This window comes from Oncorhynchus mykiss, chromosome 9 (genome assembly GCF_013265735.2).
Source record: "Oncorhynchus mykiss isolate Arlee chromosome 9, USDA_OmykA_1.1, whole genome shotgun sequence".
Lineage (NCBI taxonomy): Eukaryota > Metazoa > Chordata > Actinopteri > Salmoniformes > Salmonidae > Oncorhynchus > Oncorhynchus mykiss.
In genome coordinates, this window is record NC_048573.1 from 65,945,535 (window position 1) to 65,965,683 (window position 20,149).

At 46.7% G+C, this 20,149-nt stretch overlaps 1 protein-coding gene across 2 annotated transcripts in view; it reads left to right on the forward strand.

The window, feature by feature from the left end:
- The first annotated feature begins 655 nt into the window (after positions 1-655).
- LOC110532696 (rho guanine nucleotide exchange factor 25) overlaps positions 656-20,149 on the forward strand; it is a 94,999-nt gene continuing 75,505 nt past the window's right edge. For both annotated transcript variants that reach the window (XM_036988725.1, XM_036988726.1), the window contains exon 1: positions 656-1,069. In XM_036988725.1, coding sequence (XP_036844620.1) covers positions 931-1,069 — 139 coding nt within the window. In that variant the 5' untranslated portion in view covers positions 656-930. The remainder of the gene's footprint in view (positions 1,070-20,149) is intronic.

A 20,149-nucleotide genomic window follows, 5' to 3' on the forward strand; every position in this document is an offset into this window, starting at 1 on the left:
AGCCTCAGTGTTCATAGTGAACACATACCAGATGTTGCACAGAATTTTCACAATGTTCAAGTTTGCACTCAGCAGACCTGACATCTGCTCAGTACTGAAAACAAAAAGAGGGAACATTGTGTACCACTACACTGCTTTGGCAAAATCTACTAATTGTATTTCATGCCAATAAAGCAATCTGAATGAGAAAGAGAGAGAGGCATTTCAGCTAGCCTGTGGGAAGTGTTGGGTTTCTACTAGGAGTCCTTCAGGGTGTTAGGTTAGAGGTGTTAAGTCAGTCTGCCAAAGTCACATCCAGCATCCAGCCATGTAGAAAGAGCATAGCAAATAATGCAGACAGACAGTCAGACAGAGAGAGAGAGAGAGACTGGTGGAAGAGGTGAGGGAAGGAGAGAGGGAGCAGGAGAGGAGAGGGACAGAGGGATAGCAGAAAGAAGAGAAAAAGAGAGAGGAGAGAAGGGTCGCCAAGAGAAACAGAAGACACACTTGACAGGAAGAGAGGAGAGAAGCAAAAAAAAAGGGGGAGTGAGAACACTACCCTGGAATAGCCAGGCAGCAACTAGAGCTGTAACAGACTCCTCCCCCTCAACCCCTCCCCTCTTGCTTCATCTCTTTCTCTTTCCCCATCTCGCTCTCTCTCTCTCTGTCGCTGAGGCAGTCTGCTACTCAGTCGTCTGACCAGGCAGTTAACAGAGGAGAGAGCTCAGCAACTGGAAAGAAAATAGAAGGAGAAAGAGAGAATTATTCTCATGACTTTCTGTCTTTCAGTATGAAAGTTTGTTTCTCTAAGAGAGGTTCCTCTGATTCTGAGTTTTAACTGGACTTTCTGCTTCCTCTGTGTTGTTATCTGTGGACACTCTCCGGACATTCCTTTGGAATTTCCTCGGACCGCACCGCGAGGATCTAGTGTGTTTGTGTGTTCGCTGGGCCATGCCCGCCACTGGTGGCCGGTCATCCAGCGCCAGGGGTACATCATTAAAAGGGGGGCACCTCCACAGGGGCTGTGCCTGCCAACACTTATTCCGTAAAGTCCTGATCAAGTGTGGCTGCTGCTATGCCTGGGTCAGAGGTTAGTAGTACAATACACACACGTCTGCTGTTGTGTGTGTGTGTGTTTATATTGTGTGTGTGTGTGTTTATATTGTGTGTGTGTATATGCATGTGTCTGTGTGATTCAACAACCCAACTACTACCCTCCTAATTTTTTATTTTACCTTTATTTAACTAGGGAAGTCAGTTAATAACAAATTCTTATTTTCAATGACGGCCTAGGAACAGTGGGTTAACTGCCTGTTCAGGGGCAGGACGACAGATTTGTACCTTGTCAGCTCTTCTTCCCTGTAATACCACTGTCAGTTCAACATTCATTTTCTTCCCTCTCTGCCATATTTGCTCAGATGTCCAGCCACCACCTCCTTATCTCGCTCTCTGTTCTGCACGGAGAGTGTACTGTGTAGTGTGTACTAATAGTTTAAGTGTGCCTATTGCTCCTCTCCTCCACACTGCCCCCAGCTGGAGCAACATATGTGTGCTTGTGTACTGTAGAGAGACAAGGACAGGGACGAGGGACAGGGACTAGAATAGTGTGTGCGTATTTGCTTGTGTACTGTAGAGAGAGGCAGGGACAGGGACTAGAATAGTGTGTGTGTGTGTGTGTTTGCTTGTGTACTGTAGAGAGAGGCAGGGACAGGGCCTAGAATAGTGTGTGTGTATTTGCTTGTGTACTGTAGAGAGAGGCAGGGACAGGGACTAGAATAGTGTGTGTGTATTTGCTTGTGTACTGTAGAGAGAGGCAGGGACAGGGACTAGAATAGTGTGTGTGTATTTGCTTGTGCACTGTAGAGAGAGGCAGGGACAGGGACTAAAATAGTGTGTGTGTGTGTTTGCTTGTGTACTGTAGAGAGAGGCAGGGACAGGGACTAGAATAGTGTGTGTGTGTTTGCTTGTGTACTGTAGAGAGAGGCAGGGACAGGGCATGGAGAAGTCACAGAATATACTGGTAATATGGAGAGAAGAAAAATATTGCGTGTCAGTTTGTGTGTGTTTAGGTCCTTGAGAGAGGTATCACCCATCTGGGTGTCAGTGTTGGCTAAATATGTGCAGCACGTGGATGGATTAAAACACCAGGGGACGGAGCTGATTCTTCAGACTTGGCTACTCTGAAGAATTCCACCACCTCAAACAGCAAGCTATTTTAGTCAAAACAGTTATTCTCTCTCTCTCTCTCTCTCCCTACCCCTTTCCCTCTCTTGCTCTCATTCTCTCTCCCTCTCTCTCTCTCTCCCTACCCCTTTCCCTCTCTTGCTCTCATTCTCTCTCTCTCTCTCTTGTAAGTTTTGAGTTTTTAAGTCGATAAATGAGAATGAACGTAATCTATTGCTGGTGGAAAAAGCTTCCTTTCTGAGAACAGAGAGCAGAGCATGTCTGGGCAGCCTTTTTACTGTTTTGATCCAACATGAAGTTACTATAAGACTTGTTATGATCCCACATGAAGTTACTATAAGACTTGTTATGATCCCACATGAAGTTATTATAAGACTTGTTATGATCCCACATGAAGTTACTATAAGACTTGTTATATTCCCACATGAAGTTACTATAAGACTTGTTATATTCCCACATGAAGTTACTATAAGACTTGTTATGATCCCACATGAAGTTACTATAAGACTTGTTATATTCCCACATGAAGTTACTATAAGACTTGTTATATTCCCACATGAAGTTACTATAAGACTTGTTATATTCCCACATGAAGTTACTATAAGACTTGTTATGATCCCACATGAAGTTACTATAAGACTTGTTATATTCCCACATGAAGTTACTATAAGACTTGTTATATTCCCACATGAAGTTACTATAAGACTTGTTATATTCCCACATGAAGTTACTATAAGACTTGTTATGATCCCACATGAAGTTACTATAAGACTTGTTATGATCCCACATGAAGTTACTATAAGACTTGTTATATTCCCACATGAAGTTACTATAAGACTTGTTATGATCCCACATGAAGTTACTAGAAGACTTGTTATATTCCCACATGAAGTTACTATAAGACTTGTTATATTCCCACATGAAGTTACTATAAGACTTGTTATGATCCCACATGAAGTTACTATAAGACTTGTTATGATCCCACATGAAGTTACTATAAGACTTGTTATATTCCCACATGAAGTTACTATAAGACTTGTTATATTCCCACATGAAGTTACTATAAGACTTGTTATATTCCCACATGAAGTTACTATAAGACTTGTTATATTCCCACATGAAGTTACTATAAGACTTGTTATATTCCCACATGAAGTTACTATAAGACTTGTTATATTCCCACATGAAGTTACTATAAGACTTGTTTTGATCCAACATGAAGTTACTGTGTGTTAATCCAATAAAACCAGATGATTTATATTTGGCTGTAATAACTAGGAAAGACCTTGATCTACTTTAATGACTGGTGCTTTTGGGAAACTAACACAATTACAATTGGAATATCAATATGAGGCCAGATCTAGACTTACTTTACAGATTAAGTCCATGTGGTTAGCACTGGCTTAGCGTCACGTGAGTAGTTGATGCAGTAGGCTACTATAGAAGTGTGCTGCTTCCATTCTCGATAGCTCAGTGTAACCTGGATAAGGTTCCTTGTTCTGTTAGGGAAAGCTCTTTCAGATGGCTGACTGAAAGCTGACTACACATGGCCAGGGTTGCTTCCATCTGTGTTGTGATGTTTGTAGGTAAAACAGTAGAACATGTGGTTCTGGATGTGCCATGTGGTCCCAGTTCTCAACAATGTTGTCTCTGCATATTGCAGTATTATTCGCTTGCTTAGAATCCCCTGCTATTCTAGAATCCTGTCTAGAATCCCTTGCTATTCTAGAATCCTGTCTAGAATCCCCTGCTATTCTAGAATCCTGTCTAGAATCCCCTGCTATTCTAGAATCCTGTCTAGAATCCCCTACTATTCTAGAATCCTGTCTAGAATCCCCTGCTATTCTAGAATACTGTCTAGAGCCACATGCTGTTCTAGAATCCTGTCTAGAATCCCCTACTATTCTAGAATCCTGTCTAGAATCCCCTACTATTCTAGAATCCTGTCTAGAATCCCCTGCTATTCTAGAATCCTGTCTAGAATCCCCTGCTATTCTTGAATCCTGTCTAGAATCCCCTACTATTCTAGAATCCTGTCTAGAATCCCCTGCTATTCTAGAATACTGTCTAGAGCCACATGCTGTTCTAGAATCCTGTCTAGAATCCCCTACTATTCTAGAATCCTGTCTAGAATCCCCTGCTATTCTAGAATCCTGTCTAGAATCCCCTGCTATTCTAGAATACTGTCTAGAGCCACATGCTGTTCTAGAATCCTGTCTAGAATCCCCTACTATTCTAGAATCCTGTCTAGAATCCCCTGCTATTCTTGAATCCTGTCTAGAGCCACATGCTGTTCTAGAATCCTGTCTAGAATCCCATGCTGGTCTCACTCATTCTGTAGTGGTGAGTAACCCTGGCAGACTTGCCAGATAAACGAGAGGATGGTAGAGGAGATGGTCACAGAGATCCGTCTCACATCATCATAAGGGTCTGCGTTCCAAATGGCACCTTATTCCCATAGGGTTCTGGTCAATAGTAGTGCACTTTACAGGGAAAAGGCTACTATTTGTGATTAAATGTCACCTTAATGTCACACATGACCTAGAGGAGTAGGCTAAGGAGTCTGGCTGAGATATTCATGACCTAGAGGAGTAGGCTAAGGAGACTAGATATTCGTCAGTAATGAATGCCAATAGAACCTAAGCTTCCTGTCCCCCCTCCCTCCCCCCTCTCTTGCTCCGCTCCATCCCCTCCATTAAGGGTGGTGACTGCAATGCAGTCGTTGCAGACTACAAACAGTCAAATCAATGGAGCAATCTGGACCTCAATAAACCTCCAAGCAGCCACCAAGTCAAGGCAAACAACTCCAATCTTTCTAATCAATGCTTAGAGATGGATGAACAAAATCAATGGGTTCCTTAGTACAACTTGATGATATGTGAATGTGTGGTGTGTGTGTGAGACACCCGGGAGGCTAATGACATGCATAAACATAAGCTTTTACTATTCAACTTTTAGCATTTGGCAGTGACCGGGAGCTGGTGGTGGATACTACTCAGCATGAGAGGAGGAGCCCACTGTGGGGGGGAAAGAGATGGACAGAGAGAGAGGAGGAGCCCACTGTGGGGGTGAAAGAGATGGACAGAGAGGAGGAGCCCACTGTGGGGGTAAAAATATGGACAGAGAGAGAGGAGGAGCCCACTGTGGGGGTGAAAGAGATGGACAGAGAGAGAGGAGCCCACTGTGGGGGTGAAAGAGATGGACAGAGAGAGAGGAGGAGCCCACTGTGGGGGTAAAAATATGGACAGAGAGATAGGAGGAGCCCACTGTGGGGGGAAAGAGATGGACAGAGAGAGAGGAGGAGCCCACTGTGGGGGTGAAAGAGATGGACAGAGAGAGAGCAGGAGCCCACTGTGGGGGTAAAAATATGGACAGAGAGAGAGGAGGAACCCACTGTGGGGGTGAAAGAGATGGACAGAGAGAGGAGGAGCCCACTGTGGGGGTAAAAATATGGACAGAGAGAGAGGAGGAGCCCACTGTGGGGGTGAAAGAGATGGACAGAGAGAGAGGAGGAGCCCACTGTGGGGGTAAAAGAGATGGACAGAGAGATAGGAGGAGCCCACTGTGGGGGTAAAAGAGATGGACAGAGAGATAGGAGGAGCCCACTGTGGGGGTAAAAGAGATGGACAGAGAGAGAGGAGGAGCCCACTGTGGGGTTAAAAGAGATGGACAGAGAGAGAGGAGGAGCCCACTGTGGGGGTAAAAGAGATGGACAGCGAGAGAGGTGGGCATAATGAGGAAAAGGAACGCATCTGTGTTGTTCTGGTTGATATCTGTGTTGTTCTGGTTGATATCTGTGTTGTTCTGGTTGATATCTGTGTTGTTCTGGTTGATATCTGTGTTGTTCTGGTTGATATCTGTGTTGTTCTGGTTGATATCTGTGTTGTTCTGGTTGATATCTGTGTTGTTCTGGTTGATCTGTCATAGCTGGTCAGCAACATTGGTTGGCTACTGGGCTGCTGGCTACTGTGCTGCTGGCTACTGGGCTGCTGGCTACTGGGCTGCTGGCTACTGGGCTGCAGGAGCATAAGAGTTCCCTTTAACCCTGCGGAATGAGTGGGCTCCTCCTCTCATGCTGAGTAGTGCATGACAAATCATGAAAGTGTTTGGCTGTTAGTTTGAGTCATATTTCATAATCTGATAGGAAGCATCCAACCTGGTGATGTTTTTAGTAGTGTGTGTGTGTGTGTGTGTGTGTGTGTGTGTGTGTGTGTGTGTGTGTGTCTGTGTGTGTGTCTGTGTGTGTCTGTGTCTGTGTGTGTGTGTGTGGGGGGGGGGAGGTATATGGAGTAGGGGAGGAGTGGTATATGGAGTAGGGGAGGATAGGTATATGGAGTAGGGGAGGAGAGGTATATGGAGTAGGGGAGGAGAGGTATATGGAGTAGGGGAGGAGAGGTATATGGAGTGGGGGAGGAGAGGTGTATGGAGTGGGGGAGGAGAGGTGTAGGAGAGGAGAGGTATATGGAGTAGGGGAGGAGAGGTATATGGAGTGGGGGAGGAGAGGTATATGGAGTAGGGGAGGAGAGGTATATGGAGTAGGGGAGGAGAGGTATATGGAGTAGGGGAGGAGAGGTATATGGAGTAGGGGAGGAGAGGTGTATGGAGTGGGGGAGGAGAGGTGTAGGAGAGGAGAGGTATATGGAGTAGGGGAGGAGAGGTATATGGAGTGGGGGAGGAGAGGTATATGGAGTAGGGGAGGAGAGGTATATGGAGTGGGGGAGGAGAGGTATATGGAGTGGGGGAGGAGAGGTATATGGAGTAGGGGAGGAGAGGTAAATGGAGTAGGGGAGGAGAGGTATATGGAGTTGTGGAGGAAAGGTATATGGAGTGGGGGAGGAGAGGTATATGGAGTAGGGGAGGAGAGGTATATGGAGTAGGGGAGGAGAGGTATATGGAGTAGGGGAGGAGAGGTATATGGAGTGGGGGAGGAGAGGTGTATGGAGTAGTATATGGAGTAGGGGAGGAGAGGTATATGGAGTAGGGGAGGAGAGGTATATGGAGTGGGGGAGGAGAGGTATATGGAGTGGGGGAGGAGAGTGGTATGGAGTAGGGGAGGAGAGGTGTAGGAGAGGAGAGGTATATGGAGTGGGGGAGGAGAGGTATATGGAGTAGTATATGGAGTAGGGGAGGAGAGGTATATGGAGTGGGGGAGGAGAGGTATATGGAGTAGGGGAGGAGAGGTATATGGAGTGGGGGAGGAGAGGTATATGGAGTGGGGGAGGAGAGGTGTATGGAGTGGGGGAGGAGAGGTGTAGGAGAGAAGAGGCATATGGAGTGGGGGAGGAGAGGTATATGGAGTAGTATATGGAGTAGGGGAGGAGAGGTATATGGAGTAGGGGAGGAGAGGTATATGGAGTGGGGGAGGAGAGGTATATGGAGTAGGGGAGGAGAGGTATATGGAGTGGGGGAGGAGAGGTATATGGAGTGGGGGAGGAGAGGTGTATGGAGTGGGGGAGGAGAGGTGTAGGAGAGGAGAGGTATATGGAGTAGGGGAGGAGAGGTATATGGAGTAGGGGAGGAGAGGTATATGGAGTGGGGGAGGAGAGGTATATGGAGTAGGGGAGGAGAGGTATATGGAGTAGGGGAGGAGAGGTATATGGAGTGGGGGAGGAGAGGTATATGGAGTAGGGGAGGAGAGGTATATGGAGTGGGGGAGGAGAGGTATATGGAGTGGGGGAGGAGAGGTATATGGAGTAGTATATGGAGTAGGGGAGGAGAGGTATATGGAGTAGGGGAGGATAGGTATATGGAGTGGGGGAGGAGAGGTGTATGGAGTGGGGGAGGAGAGGTGTATGGAGTAGGGGAGGAGAGGTGTAGGAGAGGAGAGGTATATGGAGTGGGGGAGGAGAGGTATATGGAGTAGTAAATGGAGTAGGGGAGGAGAGGTATATGGAGTAGGGGAGGAGAGGTATATGGAGTAGGGGAGGAGAGGTATATGGAGTAGGGGAGGAGAGGTATATGGAGTAGGGGAGGAGAGGTATATGGAGTAGGGGAGGAGAGGTATATGGTGTAGGAGAGGAGAAGTATATGGAGTAGGGGAGGAGAGGTATATGGAGTAGGGGAGGAGAGGTATATGGAGTAGGGGAGGAGAGGTATATGGAGTGGGGGAGGAGAGGTATATGGAGTGGGGGAGGAGAGGTGTATGGAGTAGGGGAGGAGAGGTATATGGAGTGGGGGAGGAGAGGTATATGGAGTAGGGGAGGAGAGGTATATGGAGTGGGGGAGGAGAGGTATATGGAGTGGGGGAGGAGAGGTATATGGAGTAGTATATGGAGTAGGGGAGGAGAGGTATATGGAGTAGGGGAGGAGAGGTTTATGGAGTGGGGGAGGAGAGGTGTATGGAGTGGGGGAGGAGAGGTGTATGGAGTAGGGGAGGAGAGGTGTAGGAGAGGAGAGGTGTATGGAGTGGGGGAGGAGAGGTATATGGAGTAGTATATGGAGTAGGGGAGGAGAGGTATATGGAGTAGGGGAGGAGAGGTATATGGAGTAGGGGAGGAGAGGTATATGGAGTAGGGGAGGAGAGGTATATGGAGTAGGGGAGGAGAGGTATATGGTGTAGGAGAGGAGAAGTATATGGAGTAGGGGAGGAGAGGTATATGGAGTAGGGGAGGAGAGGTATATGGAGTAGGGGAGGAGAGGTATATGGAGTGGGGGAGGAGAGGTATATGGAGTAGGGGAGGAGAGGTATATGGAGTAGGGGAGGAGAGGTATATGGAGTAGGGGAGGAGAGGTAAATGGAGTGGGGGAGGAGAGGTATATGGAGTAGGGGAGGAGAGGTATATGGAGTAGGGGAGGAGAGGTATATGGAGTGGGGGAGGAGAGGTATATGGAGTGGGGGAGGAGAGGTATATGGAGTAGGGGAGGAGAGGTATATGGAGTGGGGGAGGAGAGGTGTATGGAGTAGGGGAGGAGAGGTATATGGAGTAGGGGAGGAGAGGTATATGGAGTAGGGGAGGAGAGGTAAATGGAGTGGGGGAGGAGAGGTATATGGAGTAGGGGAGGAGAGGTATATGGAGTAGGGGAGGAGAGGTATATGGAGTGGGGGAGGAGAGGTATATGGAGTGGGGGAGGAGAGGTATATGGAGTAGGGGAGGAGAGGTATATGGAGTGGGGGAGGAGAGGTATATGGAGTAGGGGAGGAGAGGTATATGGAGTAGGGGAGGAGAGGTATATGGAGTAGGGGAGGAGTGGTAAATGGAGTGGGGGAGGAGAGGTATATGGAGTAGGGGAGGAGAGGTATATGGAGTAGGGGAGGAGAGGTATATGGAGTAGGGGAGGAGAGGTATATTGAGTGTGTGAGTAATCAGACTAGAGAGGCAGGCACTGCTGTCAGCAGCAGAATAGAAAAAGATAGTGAGGGGAAAAAATGATAGAGAACTATGCTTCTCCTTTCAATTTTCTGGCAATCATTTTCTATCGACTCCTTCCTCTTCATCTGAGTGGCTCCTCTTCATCCGAGCGGCTGCTTTGGTTGATGTGTTTATCACAACGTCCCACCTCGCCCGCTCCCTCATCGGCCCCAAGCTTTCACCTGCATCTGTTTTCTCTGAGTCTCCCCAGCGACAGGGAGAGAGTGAGTGAGGAACAGACTGAGCTGAGATGATGCCTGGGAGGCATAATGAAGGACTATCAGAGGGAATCAGCACTGCGCTCCCTCAGAGGGGTATACGAGTCCCCTGCAGCATTGCTCTACACACACACAGAGAGAGAGAGAGAGAGAGAGAGAGAGAGAGAGAAAGAGAGAGAGAGAGAGAGGGAAAGAGAGAGAGAGAGGGAGGCGGGGGGCGGACGGACGGACGGAGACTGCCCAGGAACAATAACTAGAGTAAAAATAATCACCAGGGTGTCACCCTCAACAGCCCATCCATCTGCTCTGTGTACACAGTAATACACTGATCCAGCCACTGTTACTGTACATACTGGCTCTCTACTCACATGTATATTGGCTCTCTACTCTACTATATACTGGCCCTCTACACAACTATATACTGTCTCTCTACACAACTATATACATGAACTTGCTCTCTACACAACTACTACTACTGGCTCTCTACACTACTACATACTGGCTCTCTACACTACTATATACTGGCTCTCTACACAACTACAGTATATACTGGCTCTCTACACTACTACATACTGGCTCTCTACACTACTATATACTGTCTCTCTACACTACTCTATACTGTCTGTCTACACTACTACATACTGGCTCTCTACACTACTATATACTGGTTCTCTACACTACTACATACTGGCTCTTCTATATACTGGCTCTCTATATACTGGCTCTCTACACTACTATTTACTGGCTCTCTACAGAACTATATACTGGCTCTCCACACTACTATATACTGGTTCTCTACACTACTATATTCTGGTTCTCTACACTACTATATACTGGCTTGTCTATATACTGGCTCTCTATATACTGGCTATCTACACTTCTATATGCTGGCCCTCTACACAACTATATCCTGGCTCTCTACACTACTATATACGGTCTCTCTACACAACTATATACTGGCTCTCTACACTACTATATACTGGCTCTCTACAATACTATATACTGTCTCTCTACACTACTATATACTGGCTCTCTACAATACTATATACTGGCTCTCTACACTACTATATACTGTCTCTCTACACAACTATATACTGGCTCTCTACACTACTATATACTGGCTCTCTACACTACTATATCCTGGCTCTCTACAATACTATATACTGTCTCTCTACACAACTATATACTGGCTCTCTACACTACTATATACTGGCTCTCTACAATACTATATACTGTCTCTCTACACAACTATATACTGGCTCTCTACACTACTATATACTGGCTCTCTACACTACTATATACTGTCTCTCTACACAACTATATACTGGCTCTCTACACTACTATATACTGGCTTTCTACACTACTACACTGAACAGAAATATTAACGCAACATGAAAACATGTCTAAGATTTAATTAACTAAGGTGCAGTTCATATAAGGAATTCAGTCAATTGAAATATACTGAACCAAAATAGAAGTACATTATGTAAAGTGTAGGTCCCAGGTTTCATGAGCTGAAATAAAAGATCCCAGAAATGTTCTGTTCACACAAAAAGCATTTTCTCTTAAATTTTGTGCACAAATTTGTTTGTGAGCATTTCTCATTTGCCAAGATAATCCATCCACCTGACAGGTGTGGCATATCAAGAAGCTGATTAAACAGCATGATCCTTACAGAGGAGCACCTTGCGCTGGGGACAATAAAAGGCCACTCTAAAATGTGCAGTTGTGTCACTCAACACAATGCCACAGACCTCTCAAGTTTTGAGGGAGCGTGCAACAAGCATGCTGACTACAGGAATGTCCCCCGGAGCTGTTACCAGCCGACCTCACAACCAAAGACCGCATGTAACCACTGCAGCCCAGGACCTCAACATCCGGTTTCTTCACCTGCGCGATCGTCTTAGACCAGCAACCCAGCTGATGAAACTTTGGGTTTGCAAAACCGAGGAACTTCTGCACAAACTGTCGGAAGCCGTCTCAGGCTCGTCGTCCTCACCAGGATCTTGACCTGATTGCAGTTTGGCATCGTAACCAACCTTCGATGGCCACTGGCACGCTGGAGAAGGGTGCTCTTCACGGATAAATCCCGGTTTCAACTGTGCCGGGCAGATGGTAACATGAGACAAACACCTTACAGGTTCTGTTAATTTATCTTGTTCAGCATAGATACTGGCTTTATGAAACTACTGTTTGCATTGGTTCTAATGTCTCAGTAGGATTAAAGCTGGTTCCTGTTACACTGGGGTTGTTGGTTTGATTGCATGGGAAATATACCATGTGTCACTGTCAATGTTGACCATTCGATAAGTAGCTTTCGATAAAAGATATGGCTGCTAAATGGCCATTTATTCATTGGCACAACTAAGCATCATTCTACTTGCACTACAGAACCACCTGGGAGACATGCAGCTGTGCATTAACCTAGACTGCAGACATTCTAGGAATACACTGAGCGAGAGACCAGATGTGTAGTACAGTAGATCAACGTCTGTGTAGACAGCAGTGGAGGCTGCTCAGGGAAGGACGGCTCCTAATAATGGGTGGAACAGAGCAAATGGATTGTCATCAGACACATTGAAAACCATTGTGTTTCATATATTTGCTACCAATCCACCAATTCCACTCCAGCCATTACCACAAGCCCGTCCTCCCCAATTAAGGTGTCACCAACCTCCTGTGATAGCCACAGTTTAACGAGAGGAGAGCAGGTAGCCAGCAGCCATAGCAGCCTTGGCCTTAGTCTGGGAAATTCCTAGATATAACTACTGTATGATGATGAAAAAGACTCTGTATATTCCTGATGTTGTCTTAGTCTGGAGGCCTTGCTTCCTTTGTCATCGGCTTATAAGGTCTCATTCCACAGGACATTGCGGAAAGAAACGTCCAAAATAGCAGAAAAGTAAAGTATGCAAGAGCTACTTCATTCAGAAGTGAAATATTTATTTTCTTATTTTCCTGCACTCCATCCCCCTTTCCTCCCGCTCTCTCTCTGCCCCTGCCCCTGCCCGCCTCTCTGCCCCGGGCCTCTCTCTGCCCCTGGTCCTCCATCTCTGCCCCTGGCCCTCTCTCTCTCCCTCTGGCCCTTTTGTTCAGCCCCTGGCACTCTCTCACTGCCCCTGGCCCTCTCTCACTGCCCCTGGCCCTCTCTCTGCACCTGGCCCTCTCTCACTGCCCTGGCCCTCTCTCACTGCCCTGGCCCTCTCTCTCTGGCCCTCTCTCTCTCTCTCTCCCTGGCCCTCTCTCTCTCTTTCCCTGGCCCTCTCTCTCTGCCCCTGGCCCTCTCTCACTGCCCCTGGCCCTCTCTCACTGCACTGGCCCTCTCTCTCTGCCCCTGGCCCTCTCTCTCTCTCCCCCTGGCCCTCTCTCTCTCTTCCCCTGGCCCTCTCTCTCACTGCCCCTGGCCCTCTCTCACTGCCCCTGTCCCTCTTTCTCTCTCCCCCTGGCCCTCTCTCTCTCTTCCCCTGGCCCTCTCTCACTGCCCCTGGCCCTCTCTCACTGCCCCTGGCCCTGGCCCTATCTCTCTGCCCTGGTCCTCTCTCTCTTCCCCTGGCCCTTTCGTTCAGCCCCTGGCCCCCCCTCTCTCTCTCTCTGCCCCTGGCCCTATCTCTCTCACTGCCTGGCCCTCTTTCACTGCCCCTGGCCCTCTCTCTCTCCCCCTGGCCCCTTCGTTCAGCCCCTGGCCCCCTCTCTCTCTGCCCTGGCCCTCTCCCTCTCTCTGCCCTGGCCCTCTCTCTCTCTCTGCCCTGGCCCTCTCTCTCTCTCTGCCCTGGCCCTCTCTCTCTCTGCCCTGGTCCCCTCTCTCTCTCTCTCTACCCTGGCCCTCTCTCTCTCTCTGCCCTGGCCCCCCCTCTCTCTCTGCCCTGGCCCTCTCTCTCTCTCTCTGCCCTGGCCCTCTCTCTCTCTCTGCCCTGGCCCTCTCTCTCTCTCTGCCCTGCCCCCCCCTCTCTCTCTGCCCTGGCCCTCTCTCTCTCTCTGCCCTGGCCCTCTCTCTCTCTCTGCCCTGGCCCTCTCTCTCTCTCTGCCCTGGCCCCCCCTCTCTCTCTGCCCTGGCCCTCTCTCTCTCTCTGCCCTGGCCCTCTCTCTCTCTCTGCCCTGGCCCTCTCTCTCTCTCTGCCCTGGCCCTCTCTCTCTCTGCCCTGGCCCTCTCTCTCTCTCTGCCCTGGCCCTCTCTCTCTCTCTGCCCTGCCCCCCCCTCTCTCTCTGCCCTGGCCCTCTCTCTCTCTCTGCCCTGGCCCTCTCTCTCTCTCTGCCCTGGCCCTCTCTCTCTCTCTGCCCTGGCCCCCCCTCTCTCTCTGCCCTGGCCCTCTCTCTCTCTCTGCCCTGGCCCTCTCTCTCTCTCTGCCCTGGCCCTCTCTCTCTCTCTGCCCTGGCCCTCTCTCTCTCTCTGCCCTGCCCCCCCCTCTCTCTCTGCCCTGGCCCTCTCTCTCTCTCTGCCCTGGCCCTCTCTCTCTCTCTGCCCTGGCCCTCTCTCTCTCTCTGCCCTGGCCCCCCCTCTCTCTCTGCCCTGGCCCTCTCTCTCTCTCTGCCCTGGCCCTCTCTCTCTCTCTGCCCTGGCCCTCTCTCTCTCTCTGCCCTGGCCCTCTCTCTCTCTGCCCTGGCCCTCTCTCTCTCTTTGCCCTGGCCCTCTCTCACTGCCCCTGGACCTCTCTCTCTGCCCTGGCCCTCTCTCTCTTCCCCTGCCCGTTCTCTCTGCCCCTGGCCCTCTCTCTCTCTCTCTGCCTGGCCCTCTCTCACTACCCCTGGCCCTCTCTCTCTCCCCCTGGCCCTTTCGTTCAGCCCCTGGCCCCCTCTCTCTCTGCCCTGGCCCTCTCCCTGCCCTGGCCCTCTCTCTCTCTCTGCCCTGGCCCTCTCTCTCTCTCTCTGTCCTGGCCCTCTCTCTCTCTTCCACTTCTCCCTCATATGTTTCTCTCTCCAACACACACACATACACGCACACACACTCCCATAAGAAATAGCTTGGTCTAAGTTTTGGGCAGAAAGTCGTATGATTAGTATGATGAATGTGAACATCAAATTGAGAATTAAGATACTTATTGGGTCTCTCTCTCTCTCTCTCTCTCTCTCTCTCTCTCTCTCTCTCTCTCTCTCTCTCTCTCTCTCTCTCTCTCTCTCTCTCTCTCTCTCTCTCTCTCTCTCTCTCTCTCTCTCTCTCTCTCTCTCTCTCTCTCTCTCTCTCTCTCTCACACACACAGTCAGTAAATGAACGACTTCTTTCCCCTTCTCACAGTTTTTCGCATCTCCTTTTTCAAAGTTCACTCCCACGTCATGTTTTGCTTTACAAGACCTGATGCTCCTTTCTCCTAACACAGAAGCCCTCTGCTATCATGTCTTCTCTCTCTCTCTCTTACTCCCAGCTGTGTTTGGAAACGTCCTGAACAGAAGATAGAGGGAACTAATTAGTAAACACAAAAGTTCATTCCATACCTTGTTTAGAAAGAATCTCCAGGAGAGGGAGAGATGGAGAGAAAGTTAGAGAGCAGGGAGACAGAGAAAGTATGAGAGACCAATAGAGATCTGAGGAAAAAGAATTCTAGAAATTCCATGCACCTCCACATTGAGCTCATCTGTCTTCCTCCTTCAGCATCATGCTGCCAGCAATAATGAGATTAGCACGTACAGTACATACCTGACTGGCACACTATGTGTTTACTTCACAACTACATCCTGGTAAGTTGTTCTCTCTAAGAGCACTGAAATGGTGTATCATCATGACTATATTGAAGCTCATGGTCTCATTTGTCCAATGTGATTATTATATACAGTACCAGTCAAACATCTGGACACACCTACTCATTCCAGGGTTTTTCTTTATTTGTACTATTTTCTACGTTGTAGACTAATAGTGAAGAAATTAAAACTATGAAATAACACATATGGAATCATGTAGTAACCAAAAAAGTCTAAATATATTTTATATTTGAGATTCTTCAAAGTAGACACAATTTGCCTTGATGACAGCTTTGCACACTCTTGGCATTCTCTCAACCAGCTTCATATTGTAGTGACCTGGAATGCATTTCAATTAACAGGTTAGTTGTACCTTGTTAAAAGTTAATTTGTGGAATTTCTTCCTTCTTAGTGCGTTTGAGCCAATCAGTTGTGTTGTGACAAGGTAGAGGTGGTATACAGAAGATAGCCCTATGAGGTAAAATACCAAGTCCATATTATGGCAAGAACAGCTGAAATAAGGAAAGAGAAACCACAGTCCATCATTACTTTAAGACATGAAGGTCAGTCAATCCCGGAAAATGTCTTCAAGTGCAGTTGCAAAAACCACCAAGCGCTATGATGAAACTGGCTCTCATGAGGACCGCCACAGGAAAGGAAGACCCAGAGTTACCTCTGCTGTAGAGGATAAGTTCATTAGAGTTGTAGGCCAAATAAATGCTTCACAGAGTTCAAGTAACAGACACATCTCAACATCAACTGTTCAGAGGAGACTGCGTGAATCAGGCCTTCATGGTTGAATTAATGAAAAGAAACCACTACTAAAGGACACCAATAAGAAGAAGAGACTTGCTTGGGCTAAGAAATACGGGCAATGGACATTAGACCGGTGGAAATCTGACCTTTGGTCTGATGAGTCCAAATTTGAACATTTGAAAAAAACAGATAAAGAAAAACATTTGTTTTTGTTTTGCTACAGAGTAGGAACACAACCCATAAACAAGTGTTAGTTCCAGATAATCGTGTAATGTTTTCTATAATTGTCTAAGTCAGGTATTCCCAAACTAGAGCGCAATGCCGTCGGGGGTATGCCAAATAAAAATTCACATTAAAAAAAATGTACATTTATATTATTGTTGTGTCACTGCAACCTTAAAGCTCCTCAATGATGTCACCATTGTCCTTGATTTAAAGCAAGGTTGTGCTGCTATTTTTATTGACTTAGCCAAAGCTTTTGATACGGTAGACCAATCCATTCTTGTGGGCCGGCTAAGGAGTATTGGTGTCTCTGAATTGTCTTTGGCCTGGTTTGATAACTTACCTCTCTCAAAGAGTGCGGTGCATAAAGTCAGAAAATCTGCTGTCTCATTCACTGCCTGTCACCAAGGGAGTACCCCAAGGCTCAATCCTAGGCCCCACACTCTTATCAATTTACATCAACAACAGCTCGGGCAGCAGGAAGCTCTCTCATGCATTTACAGTGGCTTGCAAAAGTATTCACCCCCTCTTGACATTTTTCCTATTTTGTTGCCTTACAACCTGGAATTAAAATATATATTTTGGGGGGGGTGTATCATTTGATTTTCACAACATGCCTACCCCTTTTAAGATGCAAAATATTTTTTGGTGTGAAACAAACAAGATATGACGCCAGAAATAGCCCTGGCCCTCTTGCGCCAGACATAGCATTTTCCTTGATGGCCAAAAAGCTCAATTTTAGGCTCCTCTGACCAGACTACATTCTTCCATATGTTTGGGGAGTCTCCCACATAACTTTTGGCGAACACCAAATGTGTTTGCTTATTTTTTTCTTTAACAATGTCTTTTTTCTGGACACTCTTCCGTAAAGCCCAGCTCTGTGGAGTGTATGGCTTAAAGTGGTCCTATGGACAGATACTCCGATCTCCACTGTGGAGCTTTGCAGCTCCTTCAAGGTTATCTTTGGTCTCTTTGTTGCCCCTCTGATTAATGCCCTCCTTGCCTGGTCCGTTAGTTTTGGTGGGCGGACCACTCTTGGCAGGTTTGTTGTGGTGCCATATTCTTTTCATTTTTTAATAATGGATTTAATGGTGCTCCTTGGGTTGTTCAAAGTTTCTGATATTTTTTTACAACCCAACCCTGATCTGTACTTCTCCACAACTTTGTCCTTGACCTGTTTGGAGAGCTCCTTGGTCTTCATGGTGCCGCTTGCTTAGTGGTGTTGTAGACTCTGGGGTCGTTCAGAACAGGTGTGTGTATATATACGGAGATCATGTGACACATCATGTGACACTTAGATTGCACACAGGTGGATTTTATTTAACTAATTATGTGACTTCTGAAGGTAATTGGTTGCACCAGATCTTATTTAGGGGCTTCATAGTAAAGGGGGTGAATATATATGCACGCAGCAGTTTTTCGATTTTTTATTTTTTAGAATTTTTTGAAACAAGTCGTTTTTTTCATTTCACCAATTTGGACTATTTTGTTTATGTACATTACATGAAATCCAAATAAAAATCCATTCTGGTTGTAATGCCACAAAATAGGAAAAACACTAAAGGAATACTTTTGCAAGGCACTGTATATGCAGTTGATACAGTCTTATACTCAGTTGGCCCCTCCCCAGATGTTGTGTTTAAATGCTATACAACAAAGCTTTCTTAGTGTCCAACAAGCATCTCTACCCTTAACCTTGTTCTGAACACCTCCAAAACAAAGGTCATGTGGTTGGGTAAAAAGAATGCCCCTCCTCCCACAGGTGTGATTACTACCTCTGAGGGTTTAGAGCTTGAGGTAGTCACCTCATACAAGTACTTGGGAGTATGGCTAGACAGTACACCGTCCTTCTCTCAGCACATATCAAAACTGCAGGCAAAAGTTAAATCTAGACTTGGTTTCCTCTATCGTAATCGCTCCTCTTTCACCCCAGCTGCCAAACTAACCCTGATTCAGATGACCATCCTACCCATGCTAGATTACGGAGACATAATTTATAGATCGGCAGGTAAGGGTGCTCTCGAAGTGGCTAGATATTCTTTACCATTCGGCCGTCAGATTTGCCACCAATATAGGTTATCTTTGGTCTCTTTGTTGCCCCTCTGATTAATGCCCTCCTTGCCTGGTCCGTTAGTTTTGGTGGGCGGACCACTCTTGGCAGGTTTGTTGTGGTGCCATATTCTTTTCATTTTTTAATAATGGATTTAATGGTGCTCCTTGGGTTGTTCAAAGTTTCTGATATTTTTTTACAACCCAACCCTGATCTGTACTTCTCCACAACTTTGTCCTTGACCTGTTTGGAGAGCTCCTTGGTCTTCATGGTGCCGCTTGCTTAGTGGTGTTGTAGACTCTGGGGTCGTTCAGAACAGGTGTGTGTATATATACGGAGATCATGTGACACATCATGTGACACTTAGATTGCACACAGGTGGATTTTATTTAACTAATTATGTGACTTCTGAAGGTAATTGGTTGCACCAGATCTTATTTAGGGGCTTCATAGTAAAGGGGGTGAATATATATGCACGCAGCAGTTTTTCGATTTTTTATTTTTTAGAATTTTTTGAAACAAGTCGTTTTTTTCATTTCACCAATTTGGACTATTTTGTTTATGTACATTACATGAAATCCAAATAAAAATCCATTCTGGTTGTAATGCCACAAAATAGGAAAAACACTAAAGGAATACTTTTGCAAGGCACTGTATATGCAGTTGATACAGTCTTATACTCAGTTGGCCCCTCCCCAGATGTTGTGTTTAAATGCTATACAACAAAGCTTTCTTAGTGTCCAACAATCATCTCTACCCTTAACCTTGTTCTGAACACCTCCAAAACAAAGGTCATGTGGTTGGGTAAAAAGAATGCCCCTCCTCCCACAGGTGTGATTACTACCTCTGAGGGTTTAGAGCTTGAGGTAGTCACCTCATACAAGTACTTGGGAGTATGGCTAGACAGTACACCGTCCTTCTCTCAGCACATATCAAAACTGCAGGCAAAAGTTAAATCTAGACTTGGTTTCCTCTATCGTAATCGCTCCTCTTTCACCCCAGCTGCCAAACTAACCCTGATTCAGATGACCATCCTACCCATGCTAGATTACGGAGACATAATTTATAGATCGGCAGGTAAGGGTGCTCTCGAAGTGGCTAGATATTCTTTACCATTCGGCCGTCAGATTTGCCACCAATGTTCCTTATAGGACAGATCACTGCACTATATACTCCTCTGTAAACTGGTCATCTCTGTATACCTGTCGCAAGGCCCACTTATTACTGCTCAGCTAGCGACTGGAACGAGCTACAACAAACACTCAAACTGGACAGTTTTATCTCAATCTCTTCATTCTAAGACTCAATCATAGACACTCTTACTGACAGTTGTGGCTGCTTTGTATGATGTATTGTTGTCTCTACCCTCTTGCCATTTGTGCTGTTGTCTGTGCCCAAGTCAGTTAAGAACAAATTCTTATTTACAATGACGGCCTACCAAAAGGCCTCCTGCGGGGACGGGGCCTGGGATTTTTTATTTTTATATATATATATAAAATCCCAGACCCCGTCCCAGCAGGAGGCCTTTTGGTAGGCTGTCATTGTAAATAAGAATTTGTTCTTAACTGACTTGCCTAGTTAAATAAAGCTTCAATAAATAAAAATAAATATTTTCCAACAGGATATACATTTGGGTGAGTTTTTTAGAAACGAAACATGACAATTTGAAAAATATGCCACAGGAGTTTTTTGAGCGAGAATAGGACAACTTTCGAGTAGTA